Source organism: Dufourea novaeangliae, unplaced genomic scaffold, assembly GCF_001272555.1.
Source record: "Dufourea novaeangliae isolate 0120121106 unplaced genomic scaffold, ASM127255v1 scaffold6, whole genome shotgun sequence".
Taxonomy (NCBI): domain Eukaryota; kingdom Metazoa; phylum Arthropoda; class Insecta; order Hymenoptera; family Halictidae; genus Dufourea; species Dufourea novaeangliae.
In genome coordinates, this window is record NW_015373900.1 from 3,975,025 (window position 1) to 3,999,842 (window position 24,818).

The 24,818-nt window shown below is 35.0% G+C and overlaps 1 protein-coding gene across 1 annotated transcript in view; it reads left to right on the forward strand.

Annotated features, from left to right (window-relative positions):
- LOC107193458 (tyrosine-protein kinase Drl-like) overlaps positions 1-24,818 on the forward strand; it is a 240,270-nt gene that overhangs the window by 166,005 nt on the left and 49,447 nt on the right. Inside the window, exon 3 of the mRNA XM_015582905.1 lies at positions 3,138-3,405. Coding sequence (XP_015438391.1) covers positions 3,138-3,405 — 268 coding nt within the window. The remainder of the gene's footprint in view (positions 1-3,137; positions 3,406-24,818) is intronic.

Genomic DNA, 24,818 nt, shown 5'->3' on the forward strand with positions numbered 1-24,818 from the left:
AAATTTATACTGATTTTGCATACATTTACGTGTGAATGATATCTGCTTGTATTATATTTTCTATTCACATTTTTATTGTTTATTGACATCCATTCTGTAGGCAACGTTTAACAAGTATAACTATGAAATGTGAATGACCAACCATATACATACATATATCTAGTAGCTGTATGAATTAGTGCAGTTAAATGTTTGAAAAATTTATTTCGGAATAAATTATACTACAACGTCAAACCAATACATTATAATAAGCAATATTTATGTATTCTTTAACGAATGATAAAATTGGTCAGGATTATATTAATTTTTTTATATTGTTTCATTTTATTCCAATTTTATAATATTCAGTCAACGTTGTTTCACTTCCTAGAGTATGCAATACAAATGCATAAATATATTTACGGAAACATAGATTTTTGTGAATTAATTTGCAGATACAGAAATCACAAAAATTTGTTTACCTTATTAACGTTCTATTATACACACAAAGTAAAAATTTAATTAACTTCATAATTTCCTACTAGCAATGCTGGATTTTAAACAATCTAGTATACTATAAATGCATGTAATCCTTAATAATAACATTACACATATACTTATTAAAACTTTACTGTCCGTGCATTTAGTTGGTCCGATAAAAGTGTCAAAATTTTTACAAATAAGACACTATGTACATCTAGAGACATTGATTCTATTTAAGAAAGACTCGCGAGATTCAATGTAAAATCTCGCATGTCTGGAATCATATTCTGCTCGAAGGGGGGTGACATTTAAGTTTCCGTGACGGTATGCCTCGAGGGTTATGATTTCCAAAGTATTTTTATTGCATGTCCGTTATCGTCCGCTTCACGTGAATACCGTGCTGAATCCGAACAAGAGAAACTCGGAATATACTTCCTGTATGAATTTTTTACTTTTGCGAACTCTTCAGCCTCTGGAAATCTGTCTATCCTTTTCACGGTCATTTTTATCTGAAACATACCTTCATCACCGAGAATTAATAAAAAGGTTGGCAACTAAATTTGCGACCTTTATATTCCTTCCAAAATAATATTTATTAAAATTCATCAAACAACAATTCTCACTCAAAGTAAGCACCATTCGAATCGATAATTTTTTTCCATGTCTCTGATCATTTTTCCATCCCTCTGCGATAGAACTAGGGTGACTTTGCAGCAAAACACGTGGAAAAGTGTGTTGTGACATACACTTTAGAAAAGCGTTTTCCGGTTAGCGAATGTTGCAGCGGTTGTAACAACTGGTAATCATTGGGAGCAGCATCTGGATTACACGGTGGATGAATTAGCCGTTTCTAAACCAACTTTTCAATTTTTCCAAGTGTTCTGGGTGAAATGTGTGGACAAACATTGTCCTGTTGCAAGATAGTGTAATGTCTCCATAAGTACGACCTACTCAGGTCCGCTTCGGAGTATTCATGCCAAGGCGGAAAGGTTTTCAGCCCCTCATTTGTTTTTTGTCCCAAACCGAGCCTCTGCTTAGCTTCTGTCTACTCTGTTTTGATTGGTTCCAGAGAGGGACTCTCCCAGTGGTGCAAATAACGCTGTTGCTCGTGTAGCATTCATCGAGAAATTACTATAATCCCTTTCTGTAGGAACTGGCGTAGCAGATTCTTGCGTAATTTTTTCTGAACACGGTCAAGCTGAGACGAATAAAGTTCCGTGTTTATGCTATGGTTGTTGTTAAATTTTAACAAAATATTCTTCTGAAATGAATGTGTAGGTCGCAAAATTAGTTACCAATCCAATAATTCAGAGGAATCTGATTGATATCTTAATAATTGAAACTTCAAAGTGAGTGAAATTGCTCGACAGGATCTAATGCATTCCTTGTTACGATCTGACGATCGTTCGGGTTTTAATGGGTACTTTCACGTGGTGTACCGACTAAATACAACTTTCCGCGAACGATCACCCTTCTTACTGAAGGGACAACACGGTGGACCCGTTAATGACCACGCCAAGACGCCTGGTTTACGATAAGTCTGTCGCTATTGAGTAAGAGAGTTAGGAAACTAGAAACGCACGTGCTCGCCAGAACTTGTACATACAGAGTGTAAAAAAGTTAATCGTTATGGCTTTCAGCAGATGAATTTACACCCCTGGATCAGTGACCATTTGTTAATAAAACTTTCCGTGAAATTCTCTATATTACAAATTAATGTTAAATTTTTATTTTATTTTAACGTGGTCTATTCACGAGGAAGAAAAAAAGTTTAAAAGGAGTCATATGCTGCAGACAAATTTTAGTTTAATTGACAATTTAAAAATAGTTTTTAAGACATAAGTTGATTAAGTTTTAGCAATGATTGAATTGTGTAAATTTATGAGTATAGATCTAATACTAATCAGCGCCTAACCATCTAGCTAAGGCACTGTATACAGTAAAACATCGATGAGTGTTAAACAGTTCCTAGGCACTAAATATTAAATATTTCATAAAATAATGGCCTTATGTGGCTAGAACAAATACCATTGGCTTCAGAATCCCAAGCTTTATGACTGTGCTAAACTTCATTAAAAAGTCAGCGTTACATCTAGGGACTTCTCCTTGTCAGTGCTGAGGAGTATTCGAACAAGTCATCGATGATTTATTGTAGTGGTGTGTGTGTGCGTGCCCCTACACAAACGTAGTTTAACCTCTTGCCTTACAATTTTTTATGACAACTCCACTTTTCAAAATTACTTTATTGTTAATAATTTCTCAGATACAAAAGAAATTCTGTTCTTGCGGCAAATATACCTTTACTCTAAATATTAAACGTTAATATCAGCAAGCCAATATTTCTTTTCAACTTGTAGAAAACGAATAATATGCATGCACTTTCAGGCTTGTTTAAAGCTTTAATATTTAAAATTCTTTTCACAGAGTTTCATTTTCAGAACGTAACTCGACGTAAAAATATCTAAAGAATGGAGATTTATTGTCATTGGGAATAGATATATAGAATTGGGCACCTGAGAACCGGTTGCCAACATAAGGATTTAAATTAACTGAAAATAATGGGCTATTGTATTCTCTCATAAATAGCGGGTATCGAGCGTCCGCATCATAAATCTGGTCATCCAGATGTCCTAATATTTCTAAAGGTCAATTTTTTCGTTTCTGTTTATTTACAGCTGGCGTACTCCATGGAGCTGGATTATGACGTAGTAGGTGTCCCTGGCAGCGCTTCCGGTACGATGGCTCTGCTTCAGCCCAGGGTAAATGTCTCAGCACGAGGAGAGGTGCCAGTCACCTTGCAGGTCTTCAGGATTCGGTTACCGTGCTCGGGGCTGGTTAGTGCCGAAATTCCGCTGGCTCTGAGGTTAAATGTCACTGCTCCCGCTGGCACTAGATACAACGACACCATTCTGGTTTTCAAGAGAAACAAAATTTGTTTCAAAGGTTAGTGGCGTAGTTTTATTTTAAATACTTAATTACTGTTCACACATTAGCAACAGGTGAGGAGAAATTTCGCTTTCAGCCACATGCATTATTTATTTATTATTTCTTAGATCTGAGTATTTTTCTTTCATTCGAATTTCATTGGCTTTGTTATAGAAGATATGTTCAGTTCTAGTGTCTTAGTTCGAGGGACAAATAAGAGCAGTAAATTAACAATCGTAAATGTTGTGAAAAGATATAAAATTATAATGTATATACGAGCTAGTCCAAGTGTTTATTCCTCACGTTTGGTTTAGCGCGAGGTTGGGATAAATGAAGGATCGGTATTTCTCTCCAAATCAAATTACCCAAATTGTACAACAATCTAATATATTTTAGAATTTTGACTACAGGTATTATAAGTAACGGGGAGTGATCTATGTTTTGACCTTGTCCGCTCGATACGACGGTTTTGCTTATTCTGTCAGAAAAATATCTAGTCTTGACGAACGAAAAAAGGAGGGACGCACTGTAGGCAAATATGGAAAACTTGGAGGCGAAAAATTCGTGGGCCTCAATTGGTTGCCAGAGTAGGGGGTGGAAATCGATGGGTGTGCGAAAGGTGTCGCGTGGAAAGAGCGAAGGTAAGAAGCCTACGTGTCCGGGTTTTTCCAAGTTCCAGGTAGGGTGACGTCGGTATTGGGATGGTACTGTTACTTTCGAACATCTGCTTCATGGCTAATAAACTAATTTAAATCTACTGGACTTTTTGCTCATAAAGGGCTTAAGAACATAAAGTGGACGACTCGAGGAAACTCGGGTGTACGGAGGTCACACTTAATAACAGGTATTGTTGGTGTGACCCGACACCAAGTTTACAATAATTTTTGCTTCTATTTCATCAGTTGGTGCTCATGTTTTTACTTTCTATTACTAAGTTTCGAATGTCAACGAAAATTGACATAATTTGCACTACTTTATGAAATTAGGATTAAATAAAAATTTATTTTTATTATCAAGGGTTTCGGTATGACGAAAAATACACCATCTTAAAAGCAAAAGTCATCTTAAACTTGAATCGAATTGATTACTTTACTGTGTTCTGAATATTCACAAATATTATAAATGCAGAAAATCAATAATTTCTTCAGTGTATTTGTATTACATCCGTGCAATAAGGATATTAGTATTGAATACTAAAAGGAAACTTTTGCTTCAAACTTAAAATAAAATAACGAAATTAATGTATAAGTAATATTTAGAATTCTTAATTTTGTGTTAAAAGGAGATGTAATGTACAGTTAATAGTTTCGTTTTGTTACACTTAACTAGTAAAATTAATTCTACTGTTAGTATAAGTTGCAAATCTTTTCAATATATACTTCATACACACAGGGCTCACTACTTTGCATTTCAGTTCGCACTAAATGAAAGATAAATAAATTATGTTTTTATAATTATGGGGTACCAGATTACATATGGAATAGTTAGAAACTAAGAATTGAGAAAATACGCAATCAGTGTATTCTCTTCTTCTTTAATAAAAGTAGTAGTCAAATTATAAAATTAACACAGCAATAACCACTAATAAAATAGTGACTTATATACAGAATAACATCACAGAGACAGGCCTAATTCAGGCCTTAAAAGGTTAAACATGGAGCAATCTATTCTCTCTTTCTTCGGTTAAAAAAAGCTATTAAAATTATGAAATTAATACAACGATATCCACTAACGAAATAATAATTTACACAGGATAACATCACGAACACAGATTTTATAGTGCATTTGATTGTTGCGTCGCACCCCTGGCAATCGTGTTTTCGCGAAACGCGTTAACGACGTGACGTTAAAAAATCTGTAGTCGCCAGTTCCTACACGCGTCATGTGTGAACGATGTAAAATAACGTTGACTCGCTTGTCCACAAGTGTTTTAACACCACGGTGTACTGCCGATAATTACTTGGTTTACGTAATCACGAATTTAATTAGTACGTTCGCATGGATCGCTGAATGCCTTCGTTACGTCCAATAGAATTCAAACTCGTGTTTGTGATTAAAACAGAGAGAAGCTCGCATTCGTATCGCTCTGCCCTTTCAAGCTCCGACTCTATACACGATTTATGATCCCTTGTGTAACGATGTCAACGCGTAATTTCATTGAAACAAGAATTTCACGTATGCGTATCACCGCCGACATATTTGCTCCCTATCCAATGGAAAATTCAGCGATTAAAGTTCGGTCGCACGGATCATCCAAGTAATTTCGTTATCAGCCAGATTTATGGAACCTCGTTAATCGTATAGACGATAAATAGATCAGGTTTGCTCGAACGTTTTGAAAGTAAAGTGCTTTAATCATCGAAATAGGTGTAATTGCATTCGACAGGTTCTTCTCAAAGCCTATTCAAATCTGACCTGCGGTTTTGGCAAAATTTCATTGTCATATTTGAAAAATGATTAGGTAAATTATTCCCTGTATTCGTTCGGATTTAGATGTTTGTTTCTATTGTACACCAAAACTGTGTTTTCTGTTAACTAAATGTAGGAGCAAGAATATCTTTCATCTCTTATATACTTCACTTTATTAAATAATGTGTTATGTTCTTAAGGAAACAGTAGTTTTTTATAATAAGGGCATGAAACATGCAAATTCATGATCGTTCATTAAAAAATCCGAATGACAATTAAAAAATTTGTTTATACACTAATTTCTAACTGAAAATTGGACAGAAATTTATTGCCTGCGCTGGATGTTTTATTATGTTTATATTAACATGTACACATAGACACCCTTTAGAGGTTAGAGACTTTATGTTACTGCATTTTGTACGTTAAGTTAAGACATGCTGTAAGTGCATAAACAAAAGCAGTCTACTTGTAAACGAAAGCGTATCCATTTTGTTTCGTTTCTGTTACTTGTCAACCGTGTCTGAATTAATAAAACAATAAGATACAAACAATACTACCATCCATAGGTGTCTAGACACAGTACACTATCGATATTAGAATGTTACAAATTTTCAATAAATATAACTATCATTTCTGCTGCTATTTACCGCATTGAATAGCTCTCCGTGGCTAATTTTTTAATAGTACCAGGTATAGTACCAGGTATCATTAATTTTTCTTTAGCATTCAAGTTCGCAACCTCTTACTATTAACTTTTACTGTTAACCTTAAACTAATTCTAATCAAATGCTCATATGTTTTAGTTTAAATGCATGTAGGTACAGCAGAAGTTAGAAAAAGGCAGCTATAACTTGTTCCTTCTGTACATATTCTATGTATACCTTTTCATTTAACTTTGATCATAGTACTTTTATCGATATTACTTGGTAATAAATATCACTTACGTGCTCCTATAACAATATAAATAATATATTCACTTGTTACCAGATAAACTTATAAAAATCAATAAAGACATTTCGTGCGAAAAATATTTACAATTTATAATTAACATTTCACAGATTTGCATCGTTCTATACAGTAGGCAGCAAAAGTATTCATACACCTATATAAGTCATAAATAAGTGTTAATAAACGCTGTTTCTATGCACCCACACACAGATTTGGTTAACTATTTACAAAACATCTATTCTGAATATATCCCTGGTAATAGGGTAGGTAAATGTTGCCCCGAACACATGCATTGTATAAATACTTTTGCGTTGCGTTATTGACATGTTTCACGAGAATAAATTAGTAGACCATGTCATTTGGATATTTGTAACAGATAAATTCAGAATGGATGTAGTTTCATAAATAATTTATGAAATGTGCATGTTGGTGAATAAAAACGGCTTTTATTAACATTTATTTATGATTTATAAGGGTGTAAGAATAAGGATGAACCGATCCAAGTAAATACAAGTAAATAATCGATACTTTGGTTTCGACACAGAGCATTTTCAGTATCGATACTTTCGGTTGCGATATATACTCGGTGTCGAAAAAAAGTGCTCATATCGAATGAAGCGACTAATCGATATGAAAACTAATGAATGTGAAGGTAGTTGACGTCCAGTTATATTACTTTTTTTAATAAAGTATGTCTTTGTTAATAAATGTTCATTAATAAAATATATCTTCGATAAAATCAGAGATGGGCAAATTCATTTTCTCGATAAAGAGTTTTGAATAACGAATAAAATGAATGAAAAAGTACATCGTCATTTTTAATCATTTAAACGTGGAAAATCCAATTTTTATAACAAGGTAATACGTCTTCTTAAATGAGTCATCATTTGGCAAACAATTATTTAATCTTATTAATTGTTTAAAGGTCAGGATGACGCCCTTAGACACTGCAGCTTTTCACTATATATTATTCGAATAAAATTCTGCTCAACTCTGGTTACAATATGTTATATTAATAAAAAAGAACTTTGTATTCATTTTCCTTCGATACAAGTAGGTAACGATACTTTTGATGCGATACTAAGTAGATATCGATAGTTTTTTTCGATACAGGTTATGAATGAAAGAATCGATACCTTGACGGTGTCGGTTTATTCCTATGTATGAATACTTTTGCTATTTATTCGAAATGTCCGGATACTTCTGGACATTAAAGTATATCGTTACCCCACATGTAAATTCCTCTGTATTCTGAATTCAAGTAGAAATAGTGAATTACTTACATCGGTACAATTAATAGAAGCTTCAGTAATATTCATTAAGTCCTGCAGCTCAGTTACCCTTACGAAGTTTACGTCACCTCGAAATGCAGTTTAGAAGAGCATTAAAGGAGGACAGGTCGCGATTCCTTCGGGAGTAGTTCCGCTAAATTCTCCGAACTTCTGACACTCGCGAGAACAGCTCAAACAAAGGACACGAAACGTTAGGGATCATTGAAACTCTGAAAGAGCACTCGCTTCTGTCTTGTAACAACTTCATTTGACGCGCGGAACTTCGGCGCTCCTTTTCAAGGATCCGCCGCCATTGTACATGGCGCAGACGGAATGGGAAAGAATCACAAAGATGAAGTTTCACGGACAGCAACCGAACAATAACCGCTTGATCATGGTAGACAGGTCTCGGTGTAGGAAACGGAATCATTCGACCCCTCTGACTTGTTCGTTGAAATGAAAACGAAATGATAGATCGCAAGAGTCTTCTTAAAAAGTGTATAATCATAAATCACGACTCAAATATAGTCTTTTCTTTCTGGATTCAGGGTTAGAGTCATATATGGTGTCTGTTTCGTAAATAAGATGACAGATAATACTCGTAAAAATTCTCACGTGGTTGAAATTTTATATTTCCATAAAATGATAATTCACTGTCTCAATATCATAAAGTTTACTTCGTCGAGTATGATAACTGGACCAGCAATATATTTTAAGAAATAGTTTTTGTCATAAAAAACATAATTGGACAGAATTTTATTTCTTGTACTAGGGATTTTTACTATGTTAAGAATTATATAATCAGTGATAGTTAAGCTAAGAATATAATAGTCTAGTCAAAAACAGAGAATTATAAGTATAAGGAGAGAATGAATGCCAAGGATCAATGGGTAAGATAGTATATACTGTAGTAGGATATTATAAACCACGGCCAATTCTTGGCTGTAAAGCTGAATAAACACTTATTATTATCATTACTATGTTAAGAATAATACAAAAATATTATAAAACTACATAGGACTTTTGTTTTTGTACGCTTTACAAGTCAGAGGCTCCTATAGATGTATAAACATTCGTAGCTATTGATAACTCGTACATTGTACTGATATATATTAATACTATAGAGCAGTATATTTGCTTTTTCAGATTTGTAAGATCTAGCTACATTTATTTTTTTTAATGTTTCAAGTTAAAGAATAATTTTCCATAGTCGTAAGACAAATCTGTACCACTTATAACCGACGAAATGGTAAAAATGAAGAAATTTTTAATAATTCTTCTTTTAGAAACAGAGTGTGATGTACTTGCTACTGCCTGTAGGAAACTAAAAATGTAGGATTAAGTACTTGTAAATAAATAGTAGAAAATCCTTAGAACACGTAGAAGAGAATTAACTTAATAATATATAACTATTACTGTTACATTATTTCAATATTAACCCTCAAGTACACTGGCCAAATCTGGCCTACACAACTACACCCGTGTTTGTAACCCGCCTGTGTATTTAAGGGTTAAAACTATGAAGTTATTAATTTAACGGTATTCCACATACATTAGACGTATATTTCGGAATTATCATTGCTTAAATTAACGCAGTACTTGTTTCTGAAACTCTAAAAATTTATATAAAGCTCAAAACACCCTTGGCCTACTACCTGGTCCTATAAATGCCTAAATATTGTTTCCTTAATAGACAATTAAGGCATACGTTAATAATCAGTAATAAATGAATTAACTATTCATTTAACGTTCTAAACAAATTTTATGGAAAACCCTTACATTACGTTCCCTCACGTATTTTATCATCCTTTAATGTATTTTGATGTCTAAGGTATTCGAATCTGAAAATTTTGATATTGAAGTATTTCGGTACAAAGATAATCGAGTATTACTAAATCCGAATCTTACTTCTTAATCATACTCTTACCACCGCCAGAACAGACACCTTTGACGTACCTTCAAAGGCAATATTTATTTTAAACGTCTCTGGAAAAGAAAATCCGTTTATATACGCGAGGAAACGAATTATCTTTCCGTGCACCTGATAAACAGAGACCTCACGGATATCCGAGATCTTGAAAATCTCGTAGCTCCCCTCTTCAATCTTCCGAAAGGAGCGTTTCTCAGCGCGAAAAGGATACGATATGACGTTCAGACGTGATTCTCGTAGCGGCCGCTGTGGAAACATCCTGCCCGCCCCTCCCCTCCCCTTCCCCGGCCGGAAATCGACAAGAACATCGAGTGTATCGTAGAAGTAGCAGCGGGGCAACATTTCGCCAGACAGGTGGATGGAGTTAGACTTTGCTCTCGGTGGAAACTATACGTGTTTACATCCTCCGATAAGAGGAAGCGTGTATACGAACGGTGGTGTGGGTCAACGACGAAATGAGAAAACGGATTATACTGGGTGGGAATAGAAACATGGGCCGTTTGCTCAACACAGCTTCCACACCGCACTTGAATTTTACATATTTTCTGTTTGGGTGTTTATTCAAAAAGTATAGGACATAAGGACACAAGGGACGATGTTTATGTACATACATCCATTAGTAATGTACCTTAAGTTTGGGTAACTGTGGCTCGGTCAGGGTGACTGTTTCAAATCAGAAAATGATCATTTTTGATTTTACAGCTCTGTAAATTGTTAAATTAAAGTAATTTTTACGTAAAGAGGTATTTTATGTAAAAATACTATCAAAAAAGTTGCAGAATCGAAAATTATTATTTTCTGACTTTGGGACGAAGTTACCTCTCACTGAGTCGAAGTTACACCAACTTACGGTACTGTGATAAATGTGAAAATGTAGATATACTACCGGTCAAAAGTTTGGAATTACTACGTGGATTAAGAAAAATAGGATCTTTTTATGGGAAAATAAACGCTTTGAAGTAACTGAGAAAGTTTTATCAAAAAATTTGTAAGCAAACTATTTGACATTTTGTAACATTTTTTGTAAAGAGGTAGGTATGTTTTGTAAATTACCATTATCGATGAAAAAATCGCCCTTAGTTTTAATGAGTAATATTTCGTAGCACTGGATTCACATTTTATAAATACAAGAATCACGTGTTCGTACATGTATGTATAACGCAAAGACAGTATCTTCAAGTTCTAAGAATAATCACGCCAAGCATTGCCTTAAATTGGGATTACAAATTATATAAGAGTACAGTAAATCCTCGATGAGTGTTCGAAGGCTCCCCGCCACTGAACATTAAACATTTCGTAAACTAATGGCCGTATGCGTCTGAAACAAATATCACTGGCTTCGGAATTCCAAGTTCTACCACTGTGTTCCTCATTGAAAAGTCAGCGTTACACCTGGGGACCTTTTCTTGTGAGTGCCGAGAAACCTTCGAACACTCATCCAGGATTTTCTGTACTTTGGATATAAGAAAATGCTAAAATCTCGTAAAACAAAATGCATATATTTTTGTTGATGACTGGTATATTAATTATAGATCAGCGCAGAATTTATCAGGACAGTTGATTTTGGTAGAAATCAACAACTGAATCCAAACTGACGTAATATCTTGCAGATTAAATGATCCGAACTAATTAAAAAACAAATTAAACGATTTTATTTAAAGAAACATCGATGACCTTGAAATCGCGAAAAAAATTTGAGAAAACTCCTTCCCACCGTTAGAAGTGCCTTTTCACGTAGATCAACTTTGTTCTGAGCAGTTTTTTCATACAACAGTAGATAAGGTAGATATTTAGGTGATCCCATTTATCTGAGACACCCTGTATACAAGAACAACATGATGGCCTGAAAATGTCAAAATGCGAACATTCTGACCTAACCGCTCCAATCACAAATTCTGCTGAACATAAAATTGCATGCTACTGAAAGCCTAACAAACGTCACATGTACACCTAAAGCGTTTCTTTCCTACAAAATGATGTTTGAAATTTCTATTAACAACCCCTATGAGAGTTACCAAAAACAAGTAATACAGAGAACAGCAGAGAGAAAGAAAAGTGGAGAGGAAACGAGAAACAATAGGGTACAGGGAATTGACAGACGCTGATCCGGATCCGGTTACCAACGGTAGTCAGCGTTACAACGAAAAGCAATCCGCCGAATAAAATTGAATCTCGTCGGAAGGCCCCCGGTGTATTTAATGAAAGAGAAGAGAGGAGAGATCCTCGGCATCCAAGATCAAGAGGATCGACCGCGTAGAAAAGTGGAGTAGAAGATGAGAAACGAAGAACGTGGGGGTTTGGGGGGAGAAAAATAAGTAATCACCTCCAAGGGGATGCTCGCCGACGAGAGAGGGAGTACTTGGGCCGTGTACAGAGTTCCTTTTTCGGCGGGATTTGCTTTCTTCTTGACCCGCTGCCGGCTTCCCTCGCGGACGAGCCGTCCCTGGGTCCTTGGGCTCTTAAGGGGTCTCGCCAGAAATCCGAAATCGCCTAGAGACCACTCGAAAATAATCGAATCTCGTGTTGGCTCCTCGAGTGCTCGTCAGCCGGCTCTGTACGGCCTTGTGGTACTGGCGAAAACGTTTGACAGTGGTCGTGAGAAGAAATCTTTTGAGGAGAAGAGTTTTACAGAACGGAGGATATATTAGTGGCATTCAATGATTCAATTGATGATGTCGTTTTATCGTTTCGCGAGGATCGGAATAGGATTCTTATGAATAGGTCGTCTCGCGGATTATTAATTGTGTGTAGGAGGCAGAAGATCGTATTGTCAGTTAAGTGGGAATTTGAGATATATCGATGAATTGGGGAGACCAGTGCAAGAGTCATATGCAATTATAATGGCGTTGTGAGATATTAAGGTTTTTATGAAAAGTAATGTACATCATACAGTATGACACGAAAAATAAAAGAACCTTATTTTAACTACATATTATAAAGCAAACGTATTTTCAGATACACTGAAGTATACATCTTAAAAATCTTCAGTAGGTTTGACAATAAGTACCGAAGTAAAAATGCTAGTCTATGTTTAGTTTAGACCACCTCCTCTATGCATCCGGGCTGACAATAAGTAGAAACGGCATTCATCGAACAGACGCGTTAACCAAGCCCTATTCAGATGCACGTGTTAAACCGAATTTACACCTTTTCACATTGGATGATCATTGGGGATAATTCATTCACAATGGATAATGAAATATGATGGAGTATTTATGCCAGGTCACTGGTTGAATTCACGATTCATTCTGAAATTCATCTTCAAACTTACAAAGTTGATCCAATAGATCTTGAAACGGAGTAAGACGTTCTCCATTCTCTTCTCTTAAAGAATACATTTCATTCTCCTGTTCTATTCTGTCGTTTGTTATTAAAATTCTTAATACATAACTGTCCACTTATTAGTAAGAATCGGTCAAATCCATATTCACTTTGGACGGAGATAATCACTTTGAATGAAACGCAGACGAAAACAATGTTTTTCACTGAATCATCCGCGATGATCATTCAAAGCCAAAATATGCAAATTCGGCTTTAGCGTTGGCTGCTTCAAGGCAATGAACACATGTGAATTTTGTTGTAGTCATAACCAGAAGCGCATGTTTGATCGACCGGTCTTGAAAAGGTGAATACCTAAACATTAGAGGAGGAAATCAAAAGGTTATTCAGGAAGAAAGCCTCAAAGAAGAAGCATTATAATTTGATTTGTAGTTTAAATAAAAAGAAAAAAAATATAATAGAGTAAAGTTCTTGTTTAGTACACCAGATTAATTTTCTATGTTCAAATTATTTCTGTCCCACACGTATCCAGCTGATTTTCGAATTTGATTATCTGGGAAACGAAGCATTATAAGAAAATCTTTTATTCTACATTTTCGACTTATTTTTGCATGCAGAATGAGCTTCTGTCTGGTTGTACCATCCATCCTGTCTCACCCCATATATTAACCCTCAGACATCACACTAATACAAATTTGCACCAAGGAAATGTTGTTTCGTCTGTTCGTTTTGAAATTTACCATTTCTTTATAACAAATTTTCATAGTTGAAAAATTATTTCTCAAGTTACCAATTAGTATTATTGAACTTCTCAGGAATTTCTACCCTGCATAGTATATTATGAGTTCAATTTGATTTTATTCTTCCCTTCTTAACCCTTTGACTACTGTTGGCGCCTATTGGCGTCCGAAACATGTTGGCTTCCCGGTACTGTAGGCGCCAATAGGCGTCGAGATCAAATTTCGCCTGTTTCTCCCGTTTTAAAATTTTATAATTGCTCTTATGGTAATGTAGACCTTTAATAGTAATGTAGATTACCTATTTCGATTAACCTATTTTGATTCACAGCCACGAGAGGCGCCTATAGGAGCTAGGGAAATTTTATGTATCATAATTGTAATAAATCTCATTTGAAACAGACGTAAGTGAATGTTAATTCAACAATTACATATTCCGTTAGTCATATATTACTTAAATATTACGATCAAGTTAAGTAAATATGTTTATTTTCAGTTATTTTTCTCCTTAATCCTTAAAATGAACAAGAGGGATAATAAAATAAAAAAAAGTGAAGAAATCGCCAATAAAAGTACATGCAAGCATGATTTAACAAATGATTCATGTTCTGATTCTGAGGAAACTAGTGATTTTGAAGTTCCTTTGTACAAACGTATGAATAAAAAATGTCGTGTCATATCCTCTTCATTAGAATCAATAGTGAGTACAGTAGCTGTACCAGAACCAAAGCAATCGAAACGTAAAAATGAATTTTCCTGGACTCAGAGAGTTTTCAAACCTGTAATTCACAAATTTAATAACAAGAATAGTGGAGTTAAAGCAAATATAAACAGGAAATCATCTATTCTCGATATTTTTGAAATTTTCATTTCGGAAGAGATGATGAAAATGGCACAAGAAGCAATGTACATAATTTTGTGGCAACTACAGTTCCCGAAATATATAATTTTTTGGCCGTTACTATGCTAATGTCACGAGTACGTAAAGTATCTTTATCAGAATATTGAAGTAAGGACAAGCTGATAAGAACAGAATCGTTTGGTGAAATAATGTCAAGGGATCGATATATATTTTTATTAAAGATCCTGTATTTTTGTGACAATAACATTGAAAATGATGATTAAATATTGTGAAAAAAGCTTAAAATTAATGTTCACTTCAAGTAATATTGGTTTAATGTAATAGAATTCAGTATTTTGAATATTTTAATATACTTCCTCAGAAATGCATGTCTAACGAAAAACTTCGCCGTACCCAGTGGACGTCGCGAGTGAATTCGTACCGTACCGTACGGCCGGTGCGTGCCAAAGTCTGCCGTAGCCAAAGGGTCAATGATCAAAAATTCGAAATCCCAATGCGCACTAGTGTGGTGTTTAGGTACGTCGAGATGGTGTGTGGTTTCTGAGGGTTAAACACCAATTTCAACATCAAGTAATACAACGGTACTGTCAAAGAGAGGTCCCCAACTGTAACGCCGGCTTTTCAATGAGGTTTAGCACAGAGATAGAGTTTGGAATTCTGAAGTCAATGATATTTGTTTCAGACGCATACGGCCATTAGTTTACGAAATGTTTAATGTTCAGTGCCAAGGAGCCTTCGGACACTCATCGAGGATTTACTGTATCTGTTATTCTAAGCTTGCCAATTTTATACAAAAATTCTTCCAACAGATAACACCAGTAATTATCTGGTCTTAAGAATATTTTGCTTGCCCCGACACAAGGGTCCTTTAAATCACCATCAGTGACATGTTCGCGTTCGAATCGAGTCCCTACTAATTTTTAATCACGTCAAACTGAAAATATTGTTCGCCCCTCCACGGGACGGGACCGCAATTTGCGCGTGTTCCACGTCCAGGCTAAAATTTGTTTCAAGAGGACACATAGCGTGCGCCCGGAGCTGCAACTCGGTGAACACCGGCTCCGAGAAGGGTCACTCCAGTAATCCCGCAGGGACTTAATTCTGGACCTCCGTAAATCTCGGTTAAGGTTTGTTTGATAGTGTCGGATAGCATCGCCCCGACGGCGGCCCCGAGATTTAACTGAGAAACACCCGGCCGCGTTCAACGCCTGGGCTTCTCGACTTTGTGCTTGTTCTTAAACCCCGCAACTTACTCGCCGGGTGCATCGGTACGGTGGGCGAAGTTTAATCGATCCTTTGCCGTGCTCCGGCAAACGCGGGCAAATTGATTCCTTTGTCGTGCCACGGCCCTCTTCACCTTCCGGGCCGGCGTTTATAATTAAAAATCAAGCACCGCGGGCTACTTTGCAGCGCGATAGACCGTTCACCGCGAGGATTCGATTTTACGTCGCGATGGTGTCTGTTTATTCCTTTGTTGGTTATAAACGGATAGTGTTGAACGGAATTTGTTAATTCTGAGTTAGTGCTAAAGTTTCGATGGGTTCTCCTGTAAAAGTGTAAACTAATAATAAATTTAATTATAATTTAACATTTCGAGTGCAGAGATTCTAAAGGTTCTTAGAAGTGCACATGGGGTACAAATGAACCCAATTGATTTGAAACTCGAAATATCTCTTAAACTGTGGTGTTTTCGAAAAAAGTTGTTGAAGAATTTTTTACAGTTTAATGTTTATGCTTTCAGGTAGAATAGTTGAGGTTAAGGAAAAGGTAAGTGAAAGTAAAAGAAGGGGTTCAATCTGAAAATGTTTTCAAACATCGAGGTCTGGTGAAACTTGAGACTGGGGTCTTTTATCCCGTTGATACACTCGAAGTGTTCATATGTTAATAATAATTTAGTGAAATACATGGTGATTCCTTTATAACATGTGTCTTTTCAATAGAAATTTTTTATTGTAGTAAGTACAATTTTGGAATAGAATTATCCAGTGAATTTATATAATCAAATTGTATTAACAAATTGACAGGTCACCACAGAATTGGATTGACATAACTGCTTCTCCAAACAGATCGCAAATGCATCTTCCGGTGTTTCTAACGTTTATTCTTTCCTTTCAAGAAAACCCTTTTATTGTTTTTTTCATTTATTTTCAGAAGCTCAATTTCAATTTTATTTTAAACAAACAAACTCAATTGCGTTAAATTTTTTTTCTAAATGTGGGTCCGTAAATAATATTGACAGCACCATTAATTGAAGATATAAACAATAGAAATATGTTTATCAAAAGAAAAATACAAAATAAAGTAATGCAACTATAGATAGAATATAAATTCCGTCGATCACGTTAGTCAATATAACTGACACATAATATATTAACATAATTATTTATTATTCCCACAAAATCATGGCAATCATACCATCAACAGAAAGTATTCAGAAATAGAAGTTACAGTGATCCCTCCCCCAACAAACAAAACAAGGTAAACAGAAACTAAGAAGAGGCTCGGTTTCGTGCAAAAAACAAATTTATAAGGAGCTGAATACTTTTCCGCCTCGCCATGAATGCTCCGAAGCGGAGCCGAGTATGTCGCACTCATCGAGACATTACTGTAGCCATTTTGGACCGTAACGAGCAGAGGTATTTACCTTTACAATAAGTAGAAACAGTAAGCAATGGCCAGACATGCCAGTCAAGACATTATCCAGCAGACCTTCAATGTCGATTTCCTAAAAAAGGAAACTCTTCACGAGAAAACTTCACTGCACATTTTCGATTCGTTCTTACACAAGGAATCATCTCCTTCCCAGTCCATAAACGCTAGTGTAATAGAGTCAAGCACTTAAGGGGTCATGCTCAGTCAGAAATTTTCAAAAAATCGATTTTTCACTTTCTACATTTTCTTTAAGTACAACATCTCGAGAATATTCTGTTCCAGTTTCAAGGTAATCCAATTAAAAATGACAGAGTTACAGGCGTTAAAAAATGAACATTTTATATAAGTGTAAGCTTGACTTGAAACTTTAAACGCGTTTTTCTCGAAACTACATTTTTCAAATCGGTGATTAATATTTCTCAAAAACTACTGTGTCGATTTACATGAAGCCTTTTGCGCCATATTTCAAATCAGAAAAACTTGTCCTTGAACGAAGGATTCTTTTGTTCGTTCCATACTTTTTTTTAACTGACCAAAAACGAATGATTTTTTAGGTGAAAATCGCACTTTTTCAGGAAAACGTCCGCTATTTTGTTCTTAATCAATATTTTGAAAAACCCCACGTTCAAGGACAAGATTGGTTCTTCCATTACATAAATCTTACTGAAGTTTTAATTTCAGATGAACCGTTACAAAGTTACAGTGATCACGGCAGACCACTTTTTGTGAAGAGACATCCGGGAGATCGCTCACCATTTATTTACTAATAAATCTTTTTAAATAAAACAATTACCTTGTAATTTATAAACTGCAGTCTTTGAAACACAAACAGATTTTTTGAAAAACGTCTTATAGTTTTCGAGAAAAAAATTCCTAAAGGACACTCTTTTTTCGGCCTCCTGACTGAGCATGACCCCTTAAACAGTTCAATCCAACGGAGTTAGAAAACCGTGAACGGTAAACAGCCTTCACTCCTCATCCGATTACCCCGTTAATGTTATTTTTTAGATAACCACGAACGCAGGTATCCCGTTTTACGTTAATAAATACCGTGTATTTGCATAAGGGCAGCCAGGGCAATTATTCCCTCGCACGGTAATTACGCCGGCTAACCGTGAGCGAATAATCAACGGTACAAGTAAACTCGCCAACAATTCAATTGCCTGGACAAGGGAAGCGGAAAAGACGAAGAAACAACAGAACGTAACCGCGTCCGTGAAACGAGAGTTCCTCTCGGTGAAATTACACGAGCTCGCGGGGAGGGCGCAAGGAATGAAAACTAAAGTTACTTAAAAAAGTTCGCCGCTCCAGGGCGGGCCATTGTGCCGTGTAAGAGAGGACGTTTTAAAAAGACGACCGTCCAGCCGCAAATAAAGAAGCAAAGATCCCTCGAAGAAGTTGGAGAACGGCCACCGAACGCAGCTGCAACAGCCCCCTTCCCCCTTCTCTCGATTTATTTAACTTTTCCTCTTTCCACGTTTCCGGTCTCCCGTTGTTTCCGGCGCGCATCTCATCGCGCTACGAAAAATTCTTCCCCCCGTCCCGAGTGTTTCGCGACCGTTCCCCTGTCGGTTATCGTGTAAAGTTCATCCGTCTGCTTTCGCGTTATTTATTCTGGCCAACGGGACGTGGCCTGGGTGTTTTCACGCTGCGTCGTCCTGTGGAATAGAGCAGGACAACGTGGACAGAGTGGGGCAAAAAGGATGAGACTCGTTAGAGGCGAGACACTAATTTACATTGTTTGACGAGCTGTGTAAGAGTTAAACGGTCAGAGGAGACTGTAACGATTAACGAGATATTTATTAGCGACCAACACTTAATTGGCCTGTGTACAGGGTCTACTGTGGGTAGATGTTTGTAGAAATGCGATTGTAGAAACAGAATACATTAAGTTGTATAGTGGAACTCGATGTGGTTTGTTTTATTTATAGAGGATGTGCCCAAATTCGTGGTACAACCGGGTAAGTGGTGATGCTACTAGAAAAAATAAGGAAAAAATAAAATTAATTATCTTTGTTCGAGAAAATCGAATTTGAATATTAGTCCGTGACGCGTGCATTCGTCATGGTAGTACAGTATACATGTATTTGATGAGTGTTCGGAGGCTTATCGGAACTGACAAAGACAGATCCCCAGGTGTAACGCTGGATTTTTAATGATGTTTAGCCCAGTGATAAAGCTGGGAATTCTGAAGCTAATGACACTTGCTTCAATCGCATATGGGCATCAGTTTATGGAATATTTAATGTTCAGGGACGAGGAGTCTTCGAACACTTATCGAGGATTTACTGTGCGTGCAACAGACGCGCTAGCCATGTTCTGTTCAGTTGTCTCGAAAACAAAGCCTTTAATTAAAAAATTATATCCTTTTTTCGATTTACTTTTGCATGTAGAATCACAAACCAGTTGTACCACGACTATTGGGTCACCCTATATATGTAGAACGTTATGTAGTATGCGATATATGGAGTTCAATAATTGACTAAAAAAAAGAACGTGCAAAACATGACAAATTTTCATTTATGTATGTACCCGATTTGACCTTATTCCCCAATAATAATTCCAACAATTATTATAACTTGTTACATGGGTGAACCGTTGTAAAGGGTTGTTGAAAAATGAACTTTTAAACTTTCCTAGACTAAACTGTAATACAATATGGTTAGTATTATTATAATATAAATTCTGAAATAATATTAATCATTAATTGATGACTAGTCGCAGGTCTGACGATGAATGAATGCCGCTCTGGATACCGTCGCCTCTTGTATGCTTATTTGTTAAATCTGAACAAGTCATTTGTTTAGTTTAGTGTCGTGTAAATATAGAGTCTCGATTACAAACTGTAATAATAACTCCAATAAATCTTAATAACTGAACTCCGGATTTTATGCATTTATAGCGTTGCATATGATTGTTCAAACCTCAGTACACAAAAGTATTTATGAAGTTGGTTCAGGTTTTTGGTTTATTTGGGAACTGATAGAATCCTTAGTACAGTAAAGAAATTTCTGTTTGATACCAGTTTTTATAAAATGGACATAAATTATCTATACTCGCATAAACATCGGCATTTTATTAATAACATATTGTGTGTAGTATAATTAACTGACTCTGGTATATATAATCTACTAGTTGCTCAAAATAGTCAATAACTGCTTGGAATTTCTAAAAGATCGAGAATGTCTGTGATACACTGCTAAATTCAGGCCATTCTATTTCGAGCACTACCTGTAAATTGTGTAACATATAGATGATCATTTAGTCGTATCTAGTACAAGTTTGTAATCTTTTTTAATAAGGTATGTCAGGCATTTTAGTAAAACGAGTAGCTAGGAAGGAGTTATGCGAAACTCGAGAAAATTAACCTGTCAAGAGCACTCGTGATACTAATGAGTACATTTATAAGAAGTTTATTGAAATACCCTGTGTAATCGTAAATAACATGTAATATTTACCTATGGACTAGTTTCTAAACACATGTTATATTATTATTCAGTTGCTTGAGTGCCATGTATCCTTACTGGATTTGCAATGCTATTGTATCTTAAATTCAATATGATATGATTGTATTTGGATAAGCGATTAGTATACTTTATTCTCCTAAATCATCTATAGTTTGTTATAATTTTTTATGTAAATCCGTCCGAAAATCATTTAATCACTATTGAACAAAAACATTATGCTGCGTTATTGTCATTAATAATTTACTTGCATTGATAACGAAATTAAAATCGCACTATCACTATAAAACATTTAATAGGTTTCTAATGTAAGGGAATTTAATTTAATGAGATTGGTTTTATGTCCAATTGAAAACTTAATAATAACGTTGATATTCGTTCTTTATGATTCACGATCGATAATTGTAATACAAGCCTGCTGATCAACATTGCATGTTTTCAATTTTGAATTTGGTGCAATGAATAAATTGGTTTTTATATCTGTACAATAAATGGCATTTTCTATATCGTTCATCGTTTCAAATTTCACAGAAAATAGACTTAAACAATTTTATTTTGTGTCACTCAACTTATTTTTTCTATTCGTTAGTGAAAAGTATTCCTATATTTAAAAAAAAAAGTACTATAAGTTTTTCTAATTGAAGTGTCCGTACCACAAATAATATTTTGCTTTTTATTTATCGTCCCTGAAAACTTTTTTGAAATTAACTATCTATGTAATTTTAGTATAAAATAATATGTACTAGTCAAAGTCTACTTGAATAATGCTATTCTGTATTGCTGAAAACGTTCATCTTTTTATTGAATAAAAAACCTTATTTTCTTAAAGAAAACCTCGAAAATTTATTTGCCAATGCAAGTCATCTAAAAATTATTCGTAGAACAAATATTATACTTTTCCTTAAAACGAATATATGAATATAAAATGCAAAATTTTCTATAAATAAATTTTCTATAATTCTATACATGAATACCGTGAACAGTACATTTTCAAAAAGATTCGATTTGTTATTAATTGCTAATAAAAATTATGAATATTTTACAAAAAATGAATCTCAATTTCAATTTAAAATTTTTAATTTATCAAAGTTTCAATTTAATTTCAATTTTAATTTCCATCATTGGAAAATATTCAAGTCACTCGTAGTTACGACAAGTTCAGCCGGAGTCCGTGCATGAGGATATTACTTCCTTATGGACTTCGGATAAAAACTTCCGCCGGCTATCAGAGGAATGTCTTCAAAGATTCAAACCGTAGTCTCAAAGGCGGACAGAAATTCCTTGCAATTTATTAGACTTCGCCATATTTTCCAACGTTCCTCTTCAAGGCAAAGAATGAACGGTAAAATAGGGGCCAATTCAGTCTGAGACAAAAGGAAGAAACAAGTGCACGAAGCGCAAAGGGGATACCAGTTCCGGATACAATTCTCAGAAGAAAGACAAAAAATACAACTGTAATGACCTTCTTGGGGATCTATTACAATAATGTATTTATTTGCTTTTATCGAAAAGATACCCATTAGAATACAAGAATGACACAGAATATAGAATGCACGAAACGCATTGAAAGCAAAAGAAAACGAGTGAAGGAAAGAAAGTTTGATCATCCGGTCGCCTAATTATGTCTATCGATTTAGAAGAATGTGTCAACTTTAAAAATAACAAAGTTAAAAAATCAGTTACTTATTCATATACAGGGTGTCTCAGCTAATTTGATCACCTCGCATAATTACTTAACGGTACCATTACGAAAATTTAAAGTCATGAAACTTAAATGGCATCAAGGGGCACATCTTATAAGGTACGTGCTTTTTTTGTGGGTGGCAGCATTTCAAAGATTTCAAGATCACCTCGATTTTTTTTTAACTGAATAATCTATTCTTTGTACCACATATCGATACAGTATCAAATTCTGAGTAAAAATGTGTTGACCTTCATACATCCTAAACCTTATAGTAATAAGATATTTACAAAATAATTTTTAATACGTACTTACTATCTGGAAGCTATACATAGGTGCTTGAATTGGTGTCTCTCAACTTCAATACAACGATTTCAATACAGTGATTATTTTGTAAATATCTCATTACTATAAGGTTTAGGTGTATGAAGGTCAAAACACTTTTACTCAGAATTTGATACTCTATCGATCTGCGGTACAAAGAATAGATCATTCAGTTAAAAAAAATAAAGGTGACCTTGAAATCTCTGAAATGCTTCCACCCACAAAAAAAGCACGTACCTTACAAGATGTGCCCCTTGATACCATTTAAGTTCCACGCCTCAAAATTTTCATAAAATGTAACGTTCAGTCATTATTCGAGATGATCAAGTTAGCTGAGACACTCTGTATACTTTATTATTAATAAATGGATAAATATTAATAAAATAATTCAAACATTTTATTTTTCTTGATTGGCGGAGTCCTAAAAACACCAGGTCCCACAGGAAATTGTTGCATTCTCTATCAATGTTAAATAAAGTAATTTCTCAAGTAAGCTTTTCTACAGATCTATTGAAATCACACACGCCACGTGTGTACAATTCATTTACTTCATTTGCAAAACAATCACTTAAAGCATGTTCTGATTTAAACCAACTGTAATTTTTCATTTATTTTATAAATATAAACTTTAAGACAACTAAAAACATGTATCAGCTATGTTTAATGGAATTTGCTCCATTATTTAGCTTCGTGTAATCAAAGATTTATGAATTTTCCTTCTATATACATTATACTGAATTCAATCTTCCTCGGATGCAAAACTTACAATTTCACACGAAACTTATGGTTACCGTTGATAATCTATTATTTTATGAAATACTGAAAAATTAACAATACCAGCTTAAATGTAATAATGTTTACTTGTTTAGAGAAGAGATCAAGATAAAATAAAAATAAATATATTACAAGTTATTGTTATAAATTAATTTACAGTCGTAGAGAATTTCAATAATGCAACCTAATTTTAACAATTACAGCACTTAATTCTCTAGGGTGATTATATTTGAGAATGTGTATTAAAAAGTATAAAATTAAAAAAACGACTGACCTTTTTGTGGTACCCAATATAAAGGAGGAAAGCAGTGTTACGGAGCGCGAAATATATCAGAGATCCTTGTAAAAAGAACCGCGACCGTGGCTCCCAAGGCTCGCTGTACATTCTAACAAAAAAAAAGAAAAAACTCTTCGTTCGCGGTGGACCGAACAGGCCAGCTATGATTCAAAAGGATTTTCCGTCTTTGGTGCACGTACCACCTTCGTGCTCCCCTGTTTCCACCCTTAATCTACCCCCGGTTGGCCAAGGTCCGCTCATTGGACAGCGATAAGGTCCATTTACATATTCAAATAACTTGCGTAAACTGACTTTTGCATTACATGTGCAGTCTACCTTACACAGTGATTTTATATACATATAAAGAATAACCCACAATTATAATTAGTTATTACAAATGAAATTAAAAGAAAAATATTGGTAACTATTTGCCAGAGAAGTTAGCTTCCATTTAAGAGGGTACGCCACCCTGGAGGCCTCAAAATGATAGGTTACTTTAAAAATGATTTTCACAAAAAGTATAAAAGATACTGGAGGCATTTCTGTAGGTATTCATTAAATAAACTTTTGTCTACAGTTTTGAGTTTAAAGATGTAAATGAAGAAGCAAAATGGCGGTGCAGAAACTTGAATGGCAGAGGTCTCCACTTGTTGCAGGCTTTTGCGGTGCAAGCCATAATTTACAACTGTGATCTAAACTAAAAGAAGTTAAAATTTATAATATCTACATTAAATTTGCCAGATAAATTTACATGGATTTAGAAAAATTTTAATAAATGTGGATAATATAAAAGGAATAATATAAAAAAGTAAATAATATAAAA